The sequence below is a fragment of the Opisthocomus hoazin genome, chromosome 10 (genome assembly GCF_030867145.1).
Source record: "Opisthocomus hoazin isolate bOpiHoa1 chromosome 10, bOpiHoa1.hap1, whole genome shotgun sequence".
NCBI lineage: Eukaryota > Metazoa > Chordata > Aves > Opisthocomiformes > Opisthocomidae > Opisthocomus > Opisthocomus hoazin.
This window is the reverse complement of record NC_134423.1, coordinates 14,831,357-14,852,524: the sequence shown is the minus strand read 5'-3', so window position 1 is coordinate 14,852,524 and position 21,168 is coordinate 14,831,357. Positions and strand designations below refer to the sequence as shown.

The window sequence follows — 21,168 nt, the reverse complement described above, 5'->3', positions numbered from 1 at the left end:
GGGCGACAGACAACTCCTTGATCAGACAGGAAGGAAATGAGATCCAAAGGCCGAAACTGGAGTTAGGCAAATTCTGGTTAGAAACAACAGTTTTTTTTAAAAAAGGCTAATTAACTGTTAGAACAACTTACTGCATGTTAGTATGACTTCTTCAGCACTTGGGATTTCTCTAAAGAAAGACTGTAGTTCAAACACAGTTGTTTGTCAAGTATCCTGTCTGCCACCAGATTACGCAGGCACAGATCTCCTGAGGACAGTAGCGGTGACGGTCCCGGCCCAGCCAGTCCTATAGCAGCACAGTGGCATGGCAGCACGGCCCTCCTTGCGTGGAGGGGCCCGGGGAGCCTAGGAACCAGGAATACTCAGTAAAAATGAAAGCTGAACAGGCCTCGCAGTGCCTGATTTCCCAGTTATCCAATTTATGCCAATTAATCTTGAAATCAAAGTGAGTGAACTTTATGGCAGTGGAACGAAAGCTTGTGATGAGCAATTAACACCCCCCTCCCTCCCCCCCCCAGGGCTGCGGCATGCTGCTTTCTTCTCTGGCTTTGCTGTTTCCCAGGCATAACACTGAGGAGAGGACACAAAAAGCACAAACAAGAATTCAAGCAAACAGATGCTTTAGAAATGAGTTAATTTTATTGAATAGGCATTATAGCTTCTCTCAGTTTCAAAGAATGAAGAAGCCAATCCACACAGATTACAGAGCTATCAGTTACTTTGAGTAATCTTTCCTAAAAGAAAGAAATTAAATACAGTTCTGCTATAAAAAGTGCGACAGTTATAACTGGAAGTTTTCAAAACAAAAGCAACTTTTACTACCTATTGCAAAAATTGGTTTAGTGCTTTAATACTTTACAAAGTAACAATCCAACTGCTAAAAACAGCTCTTACACATCATCTTTGTCAAAGTACGGATCAGATTAAAAATGACACTTAAATTGAATTTGAATGAAAACTGCATGTAGAAAAGGCTCTCAAGAACTCACACTTTTCACAACAAAAAATATTCTTGATCCTTTAATGTTAATTAATGCTTCTGTTTCTTTTGGACAATGGATTTAAACATGATATGGCAGTCAGCTTAAAAATGATCAACTCTTTTGTTTGTAGATGAAAGTGACTGCATCCAATCGCATCTACAAATTATGAAAAGGGAAGGGAAAGGGAAAAGACAAAATCACTCCTTTCATACGGGGTAAAAGTTTTGCATGAAAATGGTCAAACACAGAGAAACCTGAAAAGTCACTTTAAAAACTTTTCTGATATATCTATTATATTGTTTATTGAAATCCTAAATCAATCTTTGCTAAAATGGTATAAAAGCAGACTGAAAAATGGGAAGGATGGTACAACTACCAAGAAGTTGAATTCTTAGCCAACAAAAATCAGTGAGACTTGCTTTATTCCTTATTAACATTTGCTTAAGCCCTGGTGACAGCCAACTACTATCTTTCTTTGAAATATGGACTTCAAGTACAAATACATTTATTACACATTTCTACCATTTTAAAAATGTTGAGTTTCCTAGGTAATTAGAAAGAGTCACATTACCTGTGCTGATTTTTAAAACTTTATATAATTAGCTTTGGTTGTAATTGAACAGAGACAACCCTCAGTTAATGAGTAAATGAACTTCTATAAGCTAAGGGTGTGACATCTGTGTCACTTTAATTCTTGTTTGGGGAGACAAGTCATTCTGTATGCAAACTGAACTGATAAAGCCAAATCTTCTATATTGGAAAATCTACCACAGGCTTTAAGGACAAAGAGCTTTAGAATTTGTCTAAGGAATTAGAGGATGAAAGGAAAAATGTTAGCAATAGCAAAAAAGATGTACAAAAAATTTGGAGAGGGCATATTATACCATAATAAAATTATGATGAATTAGCTACATGTTTATGTACAATAATTCATACTGTCTTTCAAGATTTGCCCATATCTGAGAGGCATTGGGTTTTAACAACACAGAATTTTGTAACAAAAAACATATATCAAATGGCAGAAATACATGTAAACAGCATCGATATTTTCAATGCTTCATTCAACTCTTTCCATACAAAAGTGTTAGTCACAAAAATCAATGAGGAAGAACGAGGCCTTCCAAGGAGAACAAAGTCTTTCAGCCACACAACAGTCAACTTCAAGGCATTATGAAAAGTTTGTAACGGATTCCAATACGAAAACAAGAGCTCTATACAGATTTGAGAAACTGCTTCACAGCTGAATCATGATAAGACTGGCACATTACAAATGCAATGAGGAGTTAGTGGGGTAAGAGCAAAGGGCTTTGAAAAGACGCAGAAGTAACTGCTCCTCCCCAGGAAAGAGCACAAACCTAATCTAGACCACTGGGATAGAGTTTTATACAAAACTGTCAAAGCTGGCCTGGAATACTACCTTTGGGAACTCCTAGCTGCTTAGCTAATGTGGCTAATTCCATTCATTGTTTAATCTAGGCTTAAATCCTGTTTGTTCTCCTTGGTTTATGGTGAATGAACAGAGGTCGGTATCGTGCATGCAAAGCTCTTTGAGCTGCTCCAATGGAAAAGCATTTTTTTTTACTGTACATGAACTATGTGTATTATACAAAGACTGTATTTACAGTACTCATAATCTTGAGCAAACAAACAATAAAATCATTGCTTAATTTCTGTTAGTATTAAAACACAAGTGCACACAATTTGCAAAGTTTAGAGATGAGAGCGTTTCTATCACGCTCACATGGCTGTGTTTCAATTTGTACCTGATTGCAAGCCCATTAAAAGGAGAAGTAGGGCATTCTCTGAGCCTGAGATGCCACATTTTGCTGCTACACCTACTGCATATTTTAACCAAAAGCATGGGGAAGGGGCTTTGTGTTACTTAAACCGGGAGGCAAATGACAGCAAGACAGTGTTCTACTTTATCTTTACTGCAAAGATACTGTTCAGACACCACGGGCCAGAATGAACTGTATCTGTTTTAAAAGCAAGAATGACCAGACTTTCTTTTTTTTGGTTAGGTTGGCCACGGCTCTCAGGCTCCAGACATACTGTCAGGCTTCAAAAAGGTTCTAATTTTATTCAGTGGCAAAGCAGTTACATGGGATTTAACTAAAAAGGTGGCTTTTACCTCTCAGCTTGCCTGAGAGGGAAAGTGCAACTCCAGTGTAATTCCATTTTCATGTTTATATTGATTTTGCATGTGAAGGAAGGAAGAACTGGGTCACTATCACACAAGCTTATTCTTTAAACTTCCCCCACTCCTTATTTTTTAAAAATGGCATCTGAAAAGGGCAAACTGAAAATGAAATACACAACTCGCACACAAGAGTTAGGCACTGATTAGTTCTAACATTGGATCATATTTTTACAATCTCAGATGATTCTGTCACTAGACTAGAATTTGCTTTAAGAAGGGAAGAAAACTTGCCATTTTTCTCTCCCTTCTACCCTAGTAGCAAACCTCTGCACCAAAGTAAGAGACTACATCAGATGCAGAGATGAATGGCAAAACAACATTTCTCTGTTTTCTCAGAATACAGAAAGATCTACAAAACTTCCAGTCTTGAGAGGAAATAATTTTTGGCACATCTTAACTATTTTCCCTCTTTTTAGTATTTTGGTGCCATGGTTACTCCACTACTGACCATTCTCTCTCCAATTTTACCCCATTTCCTCTTTTGAATAAGGTTTCCTGACACAATAACGCTTATCAAAGAATTACAGTTTTTTAAAGAAAAAACTTGTGTAAGATTACAGGTTATTCAGATGAATATGCATACAGTAACATAGACTACAGCAGGACAGAGATTTACAGTCATGGTTAAATGAGGAAGTGGGACAGAGGCTGCATCCAATTAAGTCACTCTCAGTCTCCAGAGAGTCATAATTTTAAGGCTGTTTGGAACATGGTAGCTTTTACCCATATCGCGTGTTCCACAGTGCAAATGTGCATCAGCCATTTCAGTTCTCTTGGTACAGTACATGCATTCAGGTAATGGGAGATAAAACAGCAATCAGAACAGCATATTCACTTGAGAGGAGAAAAACCCAAACAATAGAGAGTGATGATGATATCCAAGAAAAAAAGTTCTTATAGCCCCCCCCCAAATCAGTGGAATACACTCGCCCCATTAAGAATGCAACAGTTAAATGGGCAATTATATGGTGTTTTGGTACAAGGCAAGTCTTTCCATATTCAAGCAATATGAATAAGCCCAATTATTTGTTCACACATGGCAAACTGCTAAAGAGAAAATGTAAACTCCATTGACTGAAGTGTAGACTAATAAAGAAAAGCCCTGAATATGTGTTGAAGTAATGCTCACCTGATTTTCTGAAACCAAGAAAGAGCTTTTGCTCCCACAGAAACTGATGCTCCATACATCTTAAGCCCAGTCTAGTTACTGGGAGAAAACTAGATGTAGAATCTTAGTGCTAGGCATCCAGATTTGAAAATTTTGGTTACGGTACATATCTCAATAGTAATTCTTAAACAAACAAACCCCAACAAACTAAACTACAAATGTTACGGAATTTTAAAAACTATACTGACTCCTAACTTAACATATGCATTAGTTTGTGAAGTCTTTTTTGCACAGTTCATCAGTAATTGATATGTACAGTACAAAGAACTATGACAAAATAAAATCTGAACACTTTAATCTGCAAGAAGCTAATACATATTTGATATATATTAAGACACAATGTATCTGCCAATTAGAGGATGACGCTTCTATGATCTAAAGTGACTTTCTTCCCACAGATGCTAAAGTATTGCACTAGTTATTAATTCTTGATTTTCATTTTGAAGGAATAATAAATCTCTAATGCCATTTTTTAAAAAAGCAAATTAATCCTACTCCAATGGATTCTGGGTGTATTATGAGTGTCCCAAGTCAATCAATATCTGCGCAGAAATGTTTCATTTGGTAAGAAAACTTTCCAGATGAATGTTTATTCAGAAGTTGCTTATAAAAGTGGCTATTGGTACGGACTGTAAGGAAGAGTGGAATTAAATCGAGAGGGATAGTGTTGTACCAAAATTTATAAAGACAAAATTAAAGCTTTTCAATTAAAAAAAATTTGTATATTCAACTTGCATTAGATATAGATGTGCACAACGGACAGAACAGTTAGAAACAACGAGTACATTTACAACGCTTTCTTTTCATGGTTAATTTCTACCAGCATTTCTGAAGGCAATCGACTAAAATGATGACCCTGTTTATAATAAAGGCGCAAAATATTGCTCTGTAGCATATTTTGAAATAATATAAAAATAATTTCTATATTACAATTTAAACTTGGCTTGTAAAATTCCAACATAATACAGCCTTAAGTCCACAAATAGAACATACTTACAAACACCTTTGTGTTGTTTTCCTCTCATTTTTAACAATACAGTATTTTAGTCATATACACTGGAAATTAATGTGCAAATCAAAATAGATACTAGTGTCTGTTACTGAAATAATTTCTGTTCTATGCTATATACTGTTTGGTGATCCTCTGTTTAAGTGGCCATACCTTAAAACAAATACTCTTCAAAACAAATATTCTTCAAATAGACTGACAGAGACTTAAAACACACTAAGCTGAAAAGTCATCTAAAATCAGCATCAGTTATTTTGCTTCTCTGAACCTATGTTTATTTGAGATTATTATGGTTTCTATTAACATAATTGGTTTTTACCTGTGCAAAACATTCCCAGTATTATGAAGACCTTACTCCCTTACTAGCTCCTACTTTACTTTCACGTCCAGCTCGCAAGTATTTTGTGTGTCCACGAAGTACCTGATTTAAGGCCCCCACTGCTAACAGGATTCTGTCCACAGGTTTCAGAGGACAGCAGGTTTAGCCCAAAGACACCTAAGGCTTCCCTCTACTCCTCAGGCAAAATTCTCATTGATTCTCTCATTGGAAGAATAACGTCAGGCAGCCTGAGGGGAACAAACACTGGCTAAAGGCTCAGGCCTTGATCCCACAAACATTTATGCTGTTTCTTAACAGTTATATTAAGTTGCTGAAAATAAGCAGTCTCCTTGATGTCAGGGAGACTATTCATGTAGGTGAAGTTGAGCACCAGTGTAATTGTTTGAAGAATCAGAGAGTTAGAGGGCAGTATTTTGTCAGATCTGTGCTGTGCATTTTTTGATATCTACACATTTATCACACGAGAAGTAGATTACCCTGAATATGCCCATATGTACAAGGACTGATATTGCCTCAGCAGACTGCTTTGATCTGCAGTCAAATGGTACACAAATCCATGTTAAGTGTCTCTCCTCAATGCTTTCTGTATCAAGTAATACTGCTCATACCACGACTTTTGCAATTTTAGAAAAGACGACTCTGAAGACTTCACTTGGCCTATTTAGTCTTATGAAATAAGCAATAAAAAACTTTCCAAGTACAGCATCTTTCTTTCACTGATCCTTCTGATGTTACCTTTGGCTTAGGAAGAAGGAACTAATTGCTAAAGAAAGCTGGGTCACACACTATATTTCCATTGCATTTATAAAGCTTAATGAACCATAATAACAAAAGGTTAATCAAAGTCCAAAATATCTGAAGTTACTTTTGGTAATCTACACCACCTTGTTCTGAATGAGCTGCTTATTAGCTATATGCTACAACTGATACCCATATCGGAAAAAATACTTGTAAAGTCTAGGAATAGTTTATTAACTCTTTGTAAAGCATTTTAAATAGAACTTTATATTAAAGTATGACTGAAACCCATTATGTATTACAGGCATCCTCGATTACGAGCAGACCTTTGTATTGGAGTTTATGAACAAAGTAAAAAAATTGCCTAAGAGGTTTAGCCTTTTTTTAAATCAGAAAAATTGCACACATTAAAAAAATTCCAGCTTCCTCCAACCAAAATATTTCCTGGTGATTTTGGATCTATTCTAGGAAGGTGTAGCATACCCAAGATTTAGTCTGTACTTTTGGAATCTGGACAACAGTGATAATTGTTAAATCACAATCAATGGAGGGGGGGAAGCACATACAAATGCAAAAATATGCATGTGTATTGCAGCTGCTTGAGCTAACAGAAGAAATGAATAGGGTCCTCCAAAACCAAAACTGATTTTAAGTGGTAACTCTAATAAGCTCTGGAAGGTACAGAGAGGGCAGCTCAGGCACAGAAAAGGATATGCTGGCCTGTGGGCTATATATGCTTTCAATGTAAGAAAAAATAAAACAAAAGAGCAGTCAAAGGTTAGACATTTAGTGAAACAGAGAAACAACATCTGAAGATTATTGCCTCTCACACCTAGCTAAGGAATGACACAATTTCTTTCAGTGCTGGTGAATGCAACTCATGAGCAGTTGTGAATTCTCTGTGAAAAAAATACGTAGAAAATGTCCTCTTATAGCTAGACCCTTCTTTTAATGGGACAATCCCTTCTTCAGGAGGAGGCACTGTTTCTGCATGTCTGGACTGTTTAATACCAACTACTGCATCCTCTTTAGACAACTGCCACAAATAGCTCAGAAACAAAAACAACAAAAAAAAAAAAAAAAAAAGGAAAAAAAACACCCCACAGCATTACTTATCTAGAAAAAAGGACAACAACCAGGAAAAGGTGCGTAGATTTTAACTGGCAGATTGCGCTGTAGGCCTGCAACTTCTTTTCAATATCAAAAGGGACAAGAGAATAGTGGGATATTTGAAGAGTTATAAAAGAAAACAGCAATATTAAGCAAATTATTCAAAGCTTTACCAAGAAAAGGATTCTGAGGAAACAGGCACAACTAAAAAGCGTTCTGTCAGTATGTCATATAACAGGCATTTTAAAATGAGCAATCCAGTAGTGGTAAATATCTGTGGAAATTTCTGAGTGACTTGAGGATGACAGTGAACACTGAAGTTTGGTATCCTATACAGACAAGACTATTATTATTCAGAAGACCAATTCATTTTTCACAATAATCTAGCATACATGTATGATCTATTTGATAATTTAGAACAAAGTAATTTATCTAAATATTGACCAGCTGTAAACCTCTTTCTTTTGTGAGTAGTGAATCTCAAAAACATACTATAGAAATAACTTGTTTGAAAAATGGGAAACAACAAATTCTCATGGTAATTGCTTATTTTTACGTATGTGCCGTTACTTTTTTCCTCATTCAGAAAGGATACAACTGACTTAAATACATGGGCTGGTGTAGTTTGCTGCTTATGTAATATTTCTTAAGCACAACTTTATACAGAAGCAATTCTCAGAGTTTCAAATGCCACTGCTACTATAATGCTCTAGGAATTCTTAATTATTCCTTTTTTTCAAGAAGTTTTATCCTGTTTTCTCAGTGTCAGCAACAAATACAATCAGGTATGGTATTTGATTTGTTTTACAACATAATCTGTCTTGTTTTACTATAATCTGATAATCTGCATTAACAGATTTCTTTGGCAATGAGAATTTACATGTAATCAAAACAGTTATCCAAAAAAGGACACTGCTTACCAGTGTACGCAGAGACATGGATTTTAGAATGTGCTTACCTTAAGGACAGAAGTCACATGGAGTTTTAATCTCTCATTACGCATACCAAACTCTACCTCTTATGAAGGAATGCAAGTTCAGTAACGTTCAGCGTATGCTCAGTATACGGCAACAAATATAAAGTACAGGTCTGTATTCATGGAACAGCTAACATGGCAAAGACCATGACTTTTTAGGAGTGCCTAATGGACTTTGAAACTATTCTTTAAATCTCCCATTCAGCAGAAAACCTAAACACATGGTCAATTTTAAGTATGTGCTCAGTTCCACAAAATTTCAGCAGGACACTAGCAAAAGCTTGTGTGCTTTTCCTGAAAGCCAGCACACATCAGCATAAGTTTTTGTATCTTGTTTCACAGACTAGCCTTGGTTTCAAGACTAACTAGGATTAACTGTACATAAGTGAAATGGTGCCACCCATGTCAAGAGTGAAATCTGGGGTAGAGAAGAAAAGAATCAGGAACAAAGACTCTTTGGCAAAGAATCTTTCCTGTGCGGGCCAGAAAAGTGCTGTTCCATAATGAGTAAGGCAGCACTCATGTTCTGCACCTTTATGTGGCGGAGTAAGCAGTTTTGAAGGCAGTAGTTCACCTATTTGTGGAAAATGAGCTCTTCAAAAAAACAACAACAAAAAAGTAGGTAGGCAGTAAATGAGTCATTGCTTACAAGTGTAACAACACTACAGAGCTGTTCTTACTACATTATGGCAGTTGATGGTGGAGGGGTGCAAAAAAGGCAAGTACCATATTCAAGAAAACTTCCTAATGTCATAGATGTACTTCAGCAGTATTTGCAGTGTCTGCTTTACAGAAATATTTCTATGAGCAAAGTTTTATTCTCAAAAGTATTGCAAATACTTATGTAAACATTTGGATATTAGACTTGTGCAAATCTGTGCTAGGAGTTGTCATTCATACTGGAGGTATTTTATAGCCATCTTCGAACCTCCTGGTGGGTACATAACTCACTCTAGGAGAAGACTCAAAAATAGGTGGAGCCAACAGTCTTCAAGAAAGGCTCAGAAGTAGTTATGTTTGCAGTAACTATCACTCAATAATGTTGGGAAAGGAATAAATAAATAATTATTAAATTAATGCAATGGCTAAGGGAATCAATTGATGCAATACATTTGTTTTGACAAGCAGTTCATTCAGTTCTAAAATGATCCTAAATTTCCTAGCTGGTCATCAAATTTTCCAAATCTAATAAAATATTTATATTTTCATTTTATTTTAACATTTCTCTCAATTTTAACAGCAATGAAAACACTACTGAAAGTCATGTGCCCAAAACTATACTGCGTGGGGGTTTTTTGTGACCTGAAGTCTTGCAAGTTCTAATGTATTTTTTACAAAATCTGTTTAAAAAAGCAGTACAAATAAAAGTGTCTCAAATATACTTTTTAATGGAAATGTAGAAATAACTAGTAAGAACTTAAAATTAGGAAAAGCTACAGCCCTCATGAATTCAGACCTTTCACTCCCATTTTCCCAGGATCATTCAATTTCAGGCTAAAGTGAGTACAAACCTTAGTAGTAATGCAATATGCTGCCATGTTAAAAATGTGCAGTATGCAAAATCACTACCCTCTTGAAAAAAAAAAAAAGGCTATGAAAAATTTAGGTTTTACTGAGGAAAAAATACTCTCATAATAGCTATAGAATTTCAAATGTCTGCAAGGCAGATACTACCCTGCTACAACACCACGTCTCCGGTATTATGACTTTCTCCTATCATTCTACTACCTGAGTGATGTCAGTGTAAATTCAGGCACCATTAGTAAATTTTTGACCAAACATATACACAGCACTGACAAAGGAGTAAACAACCGTTCAGCTTTCCAGTGTATGTAAAAAAGACACTGATAAAATGGAAAATAATATTTTTTTTATGATAAATTAATCCTATTATTTCCTCATTGCCCTGGAAAAGCGAAGAGCTAGACACTATTTACTCATCAATCTTTTATTCTTTTTTTAAGGATTCCTTTCACTGCAATTCAACACTGTTTACTTTGTAAGTAAGAAAATGGTAAAACTAAGTAGTCACGGAAGAATCCTCAATGCCCATGTCCCTTGCTTTCTCTCTCCCTGCGTTTTAACTCTTCTTTGTAGCAGTATGAACAGTAATTTTCAGTCTCAGGACGACCATAAAAGGAACAGTTCTCCTTCTTACAGCGGTTCTGCTGCATGGAATATATTGGACAAACTGTGCTTCTGCCTTGATTTTTATCATTGTTCAACCAGGTCTGAGGGGCATCCTCATCAGCATATTCTAAGCAGTCTCTAATATCACCAGTATTGAATCCATTTGTATATGTCTGAGACTTGTGTTCAGTAGGCATGGCATAGCTCAGCGATTCCACTGTGTTCACTGTACGGATACCAGATATCCGGGCTGGGCTATAGCTTTGAGAAGACAGTGATCTGTTTTGTTGGGGATAGGTGGCACAAGTTTTTAAGGTGCCAACCACTGGCTTGTAGGTATCATCTTGGAAGCTCGATGGCTTGGAGTTGACATCATGCAAATGAATGACACTCTGCCTTTGAACAGGTGGCGTATGGCTATAGTGGGCAGATACCGGAATGGGTCCACTTTTCTTAGCACCATTACTAGGTGAAGAAAATGACCCAGGAGTGGGACTAGTGCGATCTTTAAATTTTAAAACCAGTTGAGTTGTATGGCTTTGAGGCAAGACGGGTGACACCCTGTCCTGAGGAGATGTTTCTAATTTTTCTTTTGAATATGCTTCTGGCTCCAGTTTCCTACTAGATGACCCATTCAGTGCAGCCTTTTTCTCAGCATCCTTTCTTTTCTGCTCCTGTTCTGCATTGAAACGCTCCTGTGCACTGGTCAGGTAATAGCCTATCATCTCCTCGTGGAACTGATGCCTATGACTGGTCAAAAGAAGGCCAGCAAAAATAAACTTTCGTTCACCCTGCATGGCAGCTCTCAAAATATTTAGGCTGAGTTTCACATCAGTGCTGTACTTCCACGGGTCAGACTGCTTGTCAGAAAAGGGTTTAGTGTTAATTTTTTCAGTGGGTGAGTTGCTAGCTCTGTCAGTTGGAGATGGAGTGGTCTTTTCAGATGGAGAAGTGCTCGCAGACTGTCCGGATTCCTCTTTGCTCCCTTTTCGAGACTTTGACTTCTTCTCTTTGACTTTCTCTACTGCATCACCATTTTTTCCATTCCCTGAACTGGCTCTGCTCATTTTGCCATGCACCAGGCCTCCAAGACCACCCATGTTCTTCTTCAGTTTAATTCCCAGGGTTTTACTGAGGCTTCCTATTTTATTGGCAACTGAATCCGTCCTGTTTTTGTCTTTATCCTTCCTCTGTTTGTCCTTTTCTTTTTCTCTACTGTTTTTGCCATTATTGCCATTGGAATTACTACAGATGGAATCTCGGTCCGAGTCCACTGAGTCAGCCAGAGACTGAACGTCTTCCCCCGCTGAAGCTGTAGGGGATTCTGGTTGAGCCAAAGGGGCCTGCTATGGAAAAGTAATTATAATTAGATACAGCAAAATCAGTTTCTTACTGGGACTTGGTCCAAAAAAATCCTAAATCCAATATAGATTTTGACATTGATTTAAAATGTACTTTTAAATTTACGCACTGACATTTTAGACTGGTTTCTTCACCAAATAAGAGCTTATTCGGCTGTGGTGACTATGTGTCTTGCTTGTTCCTACAGCAGCTTTTGGCTCATTTCAAGCACATTTGTAGAATAAAGGTCAGTCATTCAGAGATTCTGTGAAAATAACTGTCTGAATAATGGAGAGATGCAAGTTAGTGCTCCTATCAAGGAGAAGCCTGCAGCACAACCTCCCTGCTTGTGTTGACCAGCTGAGAGGCTGGCCAACATACAGAGATCAGCCTTTGAGTAGGAAGCTTCTACAATACAGGATGCCTCTCAGCCAGGGGGGAGACAGAGAGCATGGGAAGAAACTGATAATATTGTGATGGAAGGGAAATGAGGTTCTGCTGACCGCCATGAGGAGGACACAGCACACAAACCTGCACATAGCAATATTTCTAAATTCATTATGCTCAAACCCCAACTTATTTAAATTAATTTCTTTGTTATTCAGGTCTCTGGTGCATGAACATCAAACGTACAATGCACCAGAGCTAAACGTCTTGCCTGAAATATTAAGCATTAAACTTAAGCAAGTAGACTGAGGAATATAATGAGGTGTATTAATTCTTACTGGAAATACAATGCAGATAAAACTGGTGTTAGAAGTCTGTGTTCCAGTTTAGATTTTAGGTAAGGTGATAAAACATTATTGTTGAAAATGCAATAATGAGGATTTTAGGATACTTATAAATATGGCTCTGTTCATTTACTCTTATAAAACTTGGTCTTGCTTTCAGGCACCATGAAACTAAAATCTGCTAATGATAAATGCAAAACATTTAACTAAATATAATGATTCAGAGACAAAAAAAAAAAAGCAGCTCTGAAGATGTATATGCTTCCAGTATAGAAATGCACTCCTGCTTCTTGTCCCTAGGTACTTAAATGTCCTTTCTCTCTCTGTAATCCCCCAGCACCCCACCACCCAGTCAGGAGTAGAGCTGCTCTCCTTTTTCTGATGTAGTAGCTACCACTGCAGAAACCAGAAAAAAATATTTTTTTTCCCCTCTTGCAGCTTGTTAAATGCTTTTTCCTTTTGTGTTCTGTTCCTCCTTTCACATCCCATCTGCACAGGCTGTCTAAATCACCTCCATCCTCTTCCAGCCACCTTTTTCCTCCAGACTTGCCCCTCAATCTATTCAATGTAATTTGCAGAGAAATTTGCAGCTGACTAGGTGCCAGCTGGGCATTGGTTCTAAAATAGCTTTCTGAAAGAACCAGGCTCCGGTTCAGCGCCAGTCTGTGGCCTTTTGTCAGCCACTCTAAACTGGGAGCTGTCCAGGGGTGCAAATGTATTCTCAGAAAGGACTTGGGATCGGTGACCTAACAGTGGCATTAGGAGAGCAAGCCAAAGTTCTGAGAAAACAATGGTGAGAAAAGGTCTGTTTTAAGGTTTTTCTGAATTACATGGACTACTGAAATAACTAACAGAAAGATTAAGCTAGAAAATACATTTCAGAAGAGAGTATGAGTTGCAAAAGTATACAAGCAACTGTGTTACTAAAACAAACAGCTAGTAAAATCTGTAAGCCTGATTGCAGTGACAATGAGCCATAAGTGACTTGTCCCTTCTGCTAGGACACTGAGGTGTTTCCAGGCAGCTGGCCAGTCCAGGCAGCCTACCCTACACAACACCCTGTCATGCCTTGTCACTCTCATCTTGTTTAGACCGAGGGGGAATTATACTTTACCCGTGTCTCAGATGGTATGCGTATCCATGTTACATTCATATAGCTGTGTAGAAGATTAAGCTTTGCCTCAAGAGACAGAATCAAACTAAGGATGAAAAAAGAAGGAAACAAACAGTAAAAAAGCCTGAAAGAAAAAGCAATACTTCTTAACAGGAGGAGATGTAACAACAGCCTGAATCACAATTCACCGTCAGCTGGAGACCCACCCCTATCTTCTCTCCCATGTAACCAGAGAACATGAACAAAGCCCTCCCTGTTAGCAGTTCTCCCAATATTTCAATCAAGTATGGCTCAAGACACCTTACTGCTTAACACTAAAGTTACAGAAAAGCCTTACTTGGCCAGTCTGGTGTTATCATTGTCATCTTTTCCCCACTCCCAGTCTTTCCCAGGATCGACCGCAAAGTGCAAAGGCAGTAACTTGTGTTCAGAGTCAGTCAGAGGGATCACCGCTGAAGCAGAGAAGAAAGAAGGATTGGGGTGGAGGGGGGGACAAAAAAGACAAAAGAAATGATTTTGCTGTGAAAAGCAGCATAACTGGTTGAAGAAGGGCAAAATTAGAATGTGCTGCAGAATTCTCTCATCCAGAGCACTACAAATGATTTATACTGGGCTCCATTTCCCTGTTTTGATGTTTGTGCAATAGAAGAGGAGAGGAAGAGGTTAACACACTGATTGCTCCTGGAGTGAAAGACAGTCACCTGTGGAGGAGGGGAGACCTCTGGGAGAACATCACTGCCATTTTGTAATGCACAATAAACATTTTCTGGAGACAGAGCCTTAGAATAGCAGAAAGCAATACAAAGTTGAAAAATTCCTGCCTGTCACACAGATGCACATACTTGTTAGTTATTTTGCCTTTTCAGTTTAGCACCTTTTGGTTTTCCACTAACAAAAAAACAAAAATATATTGATCGCAGCATTAAGAAAGAAAGAAAAATGCAGTTACAGCGATTTTGGATTCAAACTGTGAATTAATATAATTGAGGAGCATGAATCCACATATATATGGGTTAAGAGGTTAGTCTGAGGCCTGTCTTGAGTGTGGTGAAAAGCTGTTATATCCCAGCATTACTGCCTAGCTGGTTTGGCTCTTCTGTTCCTCCCCGCCTCTGCTAGGGCTCTGCTTTCTAACACGTATCCTAATGACTCTGCTTCACACTCAGCATGCAGGGACTGCACTGTGATTTTACAGAGTGTCTATCATTCACCACCAGCAAGAAACTAAGAGAAAAACACTGCCAGATTTAATTAAAGCCAGCAATTTATTTCATAGAATGATAGGTTGGGAAAGACCTCTAAGATCATCAAGTCCAACCATCCACCCAACACCAACATGCCTACTAAACCATATCCTGAAGTGCCACGTCTACACGTTTTTTAAACACCTCCAGGGATGGTGACTCCACCACATCCCTGGGCAGCCTGTTCCAATGCCTGACCACTCTTTCAGTAAAGAAATTTTTCCTAATAACCAATCTAAAACCTCCCCTGACGCAACTTATGGCCATTGCCTCTTGTCCTATCACTAGTTGCTTAGGAGAAGAGACCAACACCTGCCTCACTACCACCTCCTTTCAGGTGGTTGTAGAGAGCAATAAGGTCCCCCCTCAGTCTCTCTTCTCCAGACTAAACAGTCCCAGCTCCCTTAGCCACTCCTCTAAGACTTATTCTCCAGACCCCTCACCAGCCTCGTTGCCCTTCTCTGGACACGCTCTAGCAACTCAATGTCCTTCTTGTAGTGAGGGGCCCAAAAGTGAACACAGTACTCCAGGTGTGGCCTCACCAGTGCCGAGTACAGGGGCATGATCACCGCCCTACTCCTGCTGGCCACACTATTCCTGACACAAGCCAGGATGCCGCTGGCCTTCTTGGCCACCTGGGCACACTGCTGGCTCATGTTCAGCCGGCTGTCACACCAAGATCCTTTTCTGCTGGGCAGCTTTCCAGCCACTCCTCCCCAAGCCTGTAGTGTTGCATGGGGTTGTTGTGACCCAAGTGCAGGACCCGGCACTTGGCCTTGTTGAAACTCATACAGTTGGCCTCAGCCCATCGATTCAGCCTCTCCAGATCCTTCTGCAGAGCCTTCCTAGCCTCAAGCAGATCGACACTCCCGCCCAGCTTGGTGTCACCTGCAAACCTACTGAGGGAGCACTCAATCCCCGCATCCAGATCATTGATGAAGATTTTAAACAAGACTGGACCCAAAACTAAGCCTGGGGGAACACCACTCGTGACCGGCTACCAGCTGGATTTAACTCCATTCACCACAGTTCTTTGGGCCTGGCCATCCACCCAGGTTTTTATCCAGCAAAGAGTACCCCCATCCACAAACCATGAGCAGCTAGTTTCTCCAGGAGGATGCTGTGGGGAACAGTGTCAAAGGCCTTATTAAAGTCCAGGCAGATGATATCCACAGCCTTTCCCTCATCCATTAGGCGGGCCACCTGGTCACAGAAGGAGATCAGGTTGGTCAAGCAGGACCTGCCTTTCATGAACCCATGCTGGCTGGGCCTGTTCCCCTGATTGTCCTTCACACGCCCAGTGAGCACACTCAGGATGAACCACTCCATAATCTTGCCTGGCACCAAGGTCAGGCTGACAGGCCTGTAGTTCCCAGGATCCTCCTTCCGGCCCTTCTTGTAGATGGGTTTTACATTGGCGATCCTCCAGTCACCTGGCACCTCCCCTGTTAGCCAGCACTGCTGACAGATGATGGAGAGTGGCTTGGCCAGCTCCTTGGCTAGTTCCTTCAGCAGTCTTGGGTGGATCCCATCTGGTCCCATAGACTTGTAGATGTCCAGGTGGCAGGAGACCCGCATGGATGAGCAAGGAGCTTCTAGTGGAACTAAGGCAGAAGAGAAAGGTCTATGGAATGTGGAAAGAGGGACAAGGCACTTGGGAAGAATACAGGAACACTGTCACAGCATGCAGGGAAGCAACAAGGAAGGCTAAGGCCCATATGGATTTAATCTAGCAAGGGATGTCAAAGACAACAAGAAAAGCTTCTTCAGGTACATCAGCAGCAAACGGAAGACTAGGGAAAATATGGGGCTGCTGCTGAATGAGGCAGGCGTCCTGGTGACAGAGGCTACAGAGAAGGCCGAGTTACTGAATGCCGCCTTTGCTTCAGTCTTTCCTGCTGAGGCTGGCCCTCAGGCATCCCAGCCCCTGGAGGTAAGAGAGAAAGCCTGCAGAAAGGAAGGCCTTCCCTTGGTTGAGGAGGACTGTGTGAGAGACCACTTAAGCAATCTGGACACCCACAAATCCATGGGCCCCGATGGAATGCACCCACGAGTGCTGAGGGGGAGCTGGCAGATGTCATTGCTGAGCCACTCTCCATCATCTTTGAAAGGTCCTGGAGAACAAGAGAGGTGCCCGAAGGCTGGAGAAAAGCCAGTGTCACTCCAGTCTTCAAAAAGGTCAAGAAGGAGGACCCAGGGATATACAGGCCAGTCAGCCTCACCTCCATCCTGGGAAAGATGATACACCAGCTCATACTGGAGGCTATCATTAAGCAAGTGGAGGAAAAGAAGGTTATTATTGATTCACAAAGGGGAAACCATGCTTGACCAATATGATAGCCTTCTATGATGGCATGACTGGCTGGGTAGATGAGGGGAGAGCAGTGGATGCTGTCTACCTTGACTTCAGCAAGGCTTTCAACACGGTCTCCCATAACACCCTCATAGGGAAGCTCAGGATGAGTGGTCAGTGAGGTGGATTGAGAACTGGCTGAATGGCAGAACTCAGAGGGTTGTCATCAGTGGCGCTGAGTCTAGTTGGAGGCCTGTAATTAGTGGTGTCCCCCAGGGGTCAGTACTGGGCCCAGTATTGTTCAACTTATTCATCAATGACCTGGATGAAGAATTTTGCTGACGACACAAAACTGGGAGGAGTGGTAGATATACCAGAAGGCTGTGCTGCCATTCAGCGTGACCTGGACAGGCTGGAAAGTTGGGTAGAGAGGAACCTGATAAAGTTCAAAAAGGGCAAATGCAGGGTCCTGCACCTGGGCAGGAACAACCCCATGCACCAGTACAGGCTTGGGGCGGACCTGCTGGGGAGTAGCTCTGCGGAGAAGGGCCTGGGTGTCCTGGTGGATGACAGATTAACCATGAGCCATCAGTGTGCCCTGGTTGCCAAGAAGGCCAATGGGATCCTGGGATGCATTAAGAGGACTGTGGTCAGCAGGTCGAGGGAGGTTCTCCTCCCCCTCTACTCTGCCCTAGTGAGGCCCCATCTGGAGTACTGCATCCAGTTCAAGAAAGATGAAGAGCTACTGGAGGGAGTCCAGTGGAGGGCTATGAGGATGAGGAGGGGACTGAAGCATCTTTCCTACTAGGAGAGGCTGAGGGAGCTGGGCTTGTTTAGCCTGAGGAAGAGAAGGCTGCGAGGGGACCTAATAAATGCCTACAAATATCTTAAGGGGGGGTATCAAGAGGATGGGGCCAGACTCTTTTCAGTGGTGCCCAGTGACAGGACAAGGGGCAGCAGGCAGAGACTGAAGCATAGGAAGTTCCACGTGAACATGAGGAAGAACTTCTTCACCCTGAGGGTGACGGAGCACTGGAACAGGCTGCCCAGAGTGGTTGTGGATTCTCCTTCCCTGGAGATACTGAAAACCTGCCTGGACGAGATCCTGTGCAGCCTGCTGTAGGTGACCCTGCTTTGGCACAGGGGTTGGACTAGATGATTCACAGAGGTCCCTTCCAACCCCTACCGTTCCGTGATTCTGTACGTAAAGATGAGGGGGAACGCCAACAAGGCAGACATCCTGCTGGGGGTCTGTTACAGATCACCCAACCAGGATGAAGAGGTAGATGAAGTTTTCTACAAGAGGCTGGCAGAAGTCCCACAATCACTAGCCTTTGTTCTCCGGGGGCACTTTAACTTACCGGACATCTGCTGGAAATACAACACAGCAGAGAGGAAACAGTCTAGGAGGTTGCCAGAGTGTGTGGAAGATAACTTCCTGATGCAGCTGGTAAGTGAGCCTACCACAGGAGATGGCTCGCTAGATCTGCCCATAAGCATTTGACCTTGTCATCAGAATTGTTGAGCTCTGTACAATTGAAGCAGTCCCTAATATACAGAGCCACTCCACTGCCTCTCTTTCCTCAACTATCCCTTCTGAAGAGCTTATAGCCATCCATCGCAGCACTTCAGTCATAAGAGTCATCCCACCATGTTTCTGTAATGTCAACCAAGTCATAGCTGTCCTGCTGTACAATGGCTTCCAGCTCCTCCTGTTTATTGCTCATGCTGTGCGCAATGGTGTAGAGGCACTTGAGCTGGGCTATTGATCTCACCCCCAATCCTGGCATGCCATGTCTGGGCTCATCTCTAGTGAGCCTGGTTATATCCTCTTCCCCCTTTGGACCTAGTTTAAAGCCCCCTCAATGAGCCCCGCCAGCTCGTGGGCAAGAATCCTTTTTCCCCTTTCAGACAGCTGGATTCCGTCTGTTGCCAGCAGGCCCGGTGCTGCGTAAACTTCCCCATGATCAAAGAAACCAAAATTTCATCGACGGCACCAGTCTCTGAGCCACCTGTTCATCAGGTGAGTTTTCCTGTCCCTTTCAGTGTTCTTTCCTGCCAGTGATGGGATTGAGGAAAACACCTCCTGTGCTACCTGATCCTTCAACCAATTGGCCCAGTGCCCTGAACTCCTTTTTGATGACCTTGGGACTTCTCTCCACAATCTCATCACCGCCAACCTGCAGTACCAACTGCGGTAATAATCAGAGGGCCGCACCAGACCAGGCAGCTTCCTAGCAACATTTCTAACCTGTGCCCCAGAAAGGCAGCAGACTCCTCCCTTTCCATTTCATTAGGGGAAACGAAAAAAGAAAAAGCTGTTAGGGGACTGGGTGGGATCCTCAGCATGGTACAGGTCACTGCTGCTCCTCTGACAACCAGTCAAGGAATTTAATTTTCTATACTAAAACCCTGAAGGACTTTGCCTAGGTATTCATTCCAGCAAAGCCAAGGGGCAAAGAAACCTGGAGAAATCATCCAAACATCATAGCACTGAATTATTGAAAATTGATTGCACTTATTGGTTATATGCCGTTTATAATATTTTCTGCAGTTCAGAAAATACATGTTGTCAAAACAAAGCTACAGCATTTTTGGTTAAATATTGTTCCTCACCTAGCAGAATACAGGAATTTAAACTGCAGTTTAGATTAACACAGTGACGTCAGTATTTGGTTCATACAATTTGACAACAACTGCAGAAAGTATATATATATTTTCATCTTTGCAAACTGAAAATAAAAAGGTCAAACCTTTAAAAATTTAATGGAGATGTTGCCCCCTACTGCTTATAGTAGGTAATTTTTGAAATATTTTCCCCATATTAACTGCAAATACAGTATAGAACAGCTGGAGATTAATCATCTTTAGCTGCAGATACCGCTGTAAGATGCAAGCACAGAAATTAATATTGTAACAGAATTTAGCTCCTTAAAGAAACTCAATGTGAATAAGCAGCAGAAAGTCTGAATCTACAGTTCAAAATGCACTGTAAAGCAAGCTCCTGAAGCACAAGGACGTAAGAAACGTACAGCAGAGATGACAACTGAATAGATGTTTTAACGCTCATTGGTGTAATATGAGGGCTTACTCTGCTGTATTCAATGAAATTATTTCAACAAAGGGCCTGGAATAATTGAGAACACAATTAACTAATCATGTTTCTCAAGGAAAACACATATTCTGCCAATTAACTGAATTACTAGCAGGTACTGACTGGATTTACAACTGACCTTACAATGCAATATATCAGCTGTTTGAAGGAAGAAGGCAATTTCTAAAAGAGCAGCATTACAAGTTTACAACACAACACTTCCACTTCAGGTAGCACCTGACCTTACAGGTACAGCTGGCAGAGAACTGGGAATGTGATCCTGAGGCAGGTGATATTGGGAAGCCTGGACCAAAGAACTGTCCGTAAGTTGAATCAGTCTTTTTGGGATGTAAACCTCAAAAAGTAAATTTGAGTTTCTTTTCTAAGGACAGCTTGAAACTAACTAGTTTTCACATAGTTCAACAAATAATCATTTTTATAAACAAATTTTAAAGGAATCCTTTTTAAAGCTGGCTGTTTCTATTGATACTGAAAATACACCTAATAAAAATATCTAGTGATACTCAATTTTATTAAAATCTTAATATACAAGTACAAAACAAAGCTTAGAGCTGATTGTCTACAGCATGTCACTCTTTTCTTAACTAATGTACACATTATGACACATACTCTCTCCACCTTCACACAGAAATTTGTTCACTATTATTTTTCAAACTCTGAGTTGAATGGAAACTGT

At 40.7% G+C, this 21,168-nt stretch overlaps 1 protein-coding gene across 7 annotated transcripts in view; it reads right to left on the bottom strand.

Moving 5' to 3' along the window:
• Nucleotides 1-652: 652 nt before the first annotated feature.
• The window catches only part of OTUD7A (OTU deubiquitinase 7A), a 167,154-nt gene continuing 146,638 nt past the window's right edge, over nt 653-21,168 (bottom strand). For 6 of the 7 annotated variants that reach the window (XM_075431846.1, XM_075431847.1, XM_075431848.1 and 3 more), the window contains 3 exons: nt 14,178-14,292; nt 13,841-13,925; nt 653-12,000 (listed from right to left, as the gene is read on the bottom strand). In XM_075431846.1, the coding sequence (XP_075287961.1) occupies nt 10,567-12,000; nt 13,841-13,925; nt 14,178-14,292 (1,634 nt within the window). In that variant the 3' untranslated portion in view covers nt 653-10,566. The remainder of the gene's footprint in view (nt 12,001-13,840; nt 13,926-14,177; nt 14,293-21,168) is intronic. The other variant, XM_075431850.1, reaches the window with a different exon arrangement.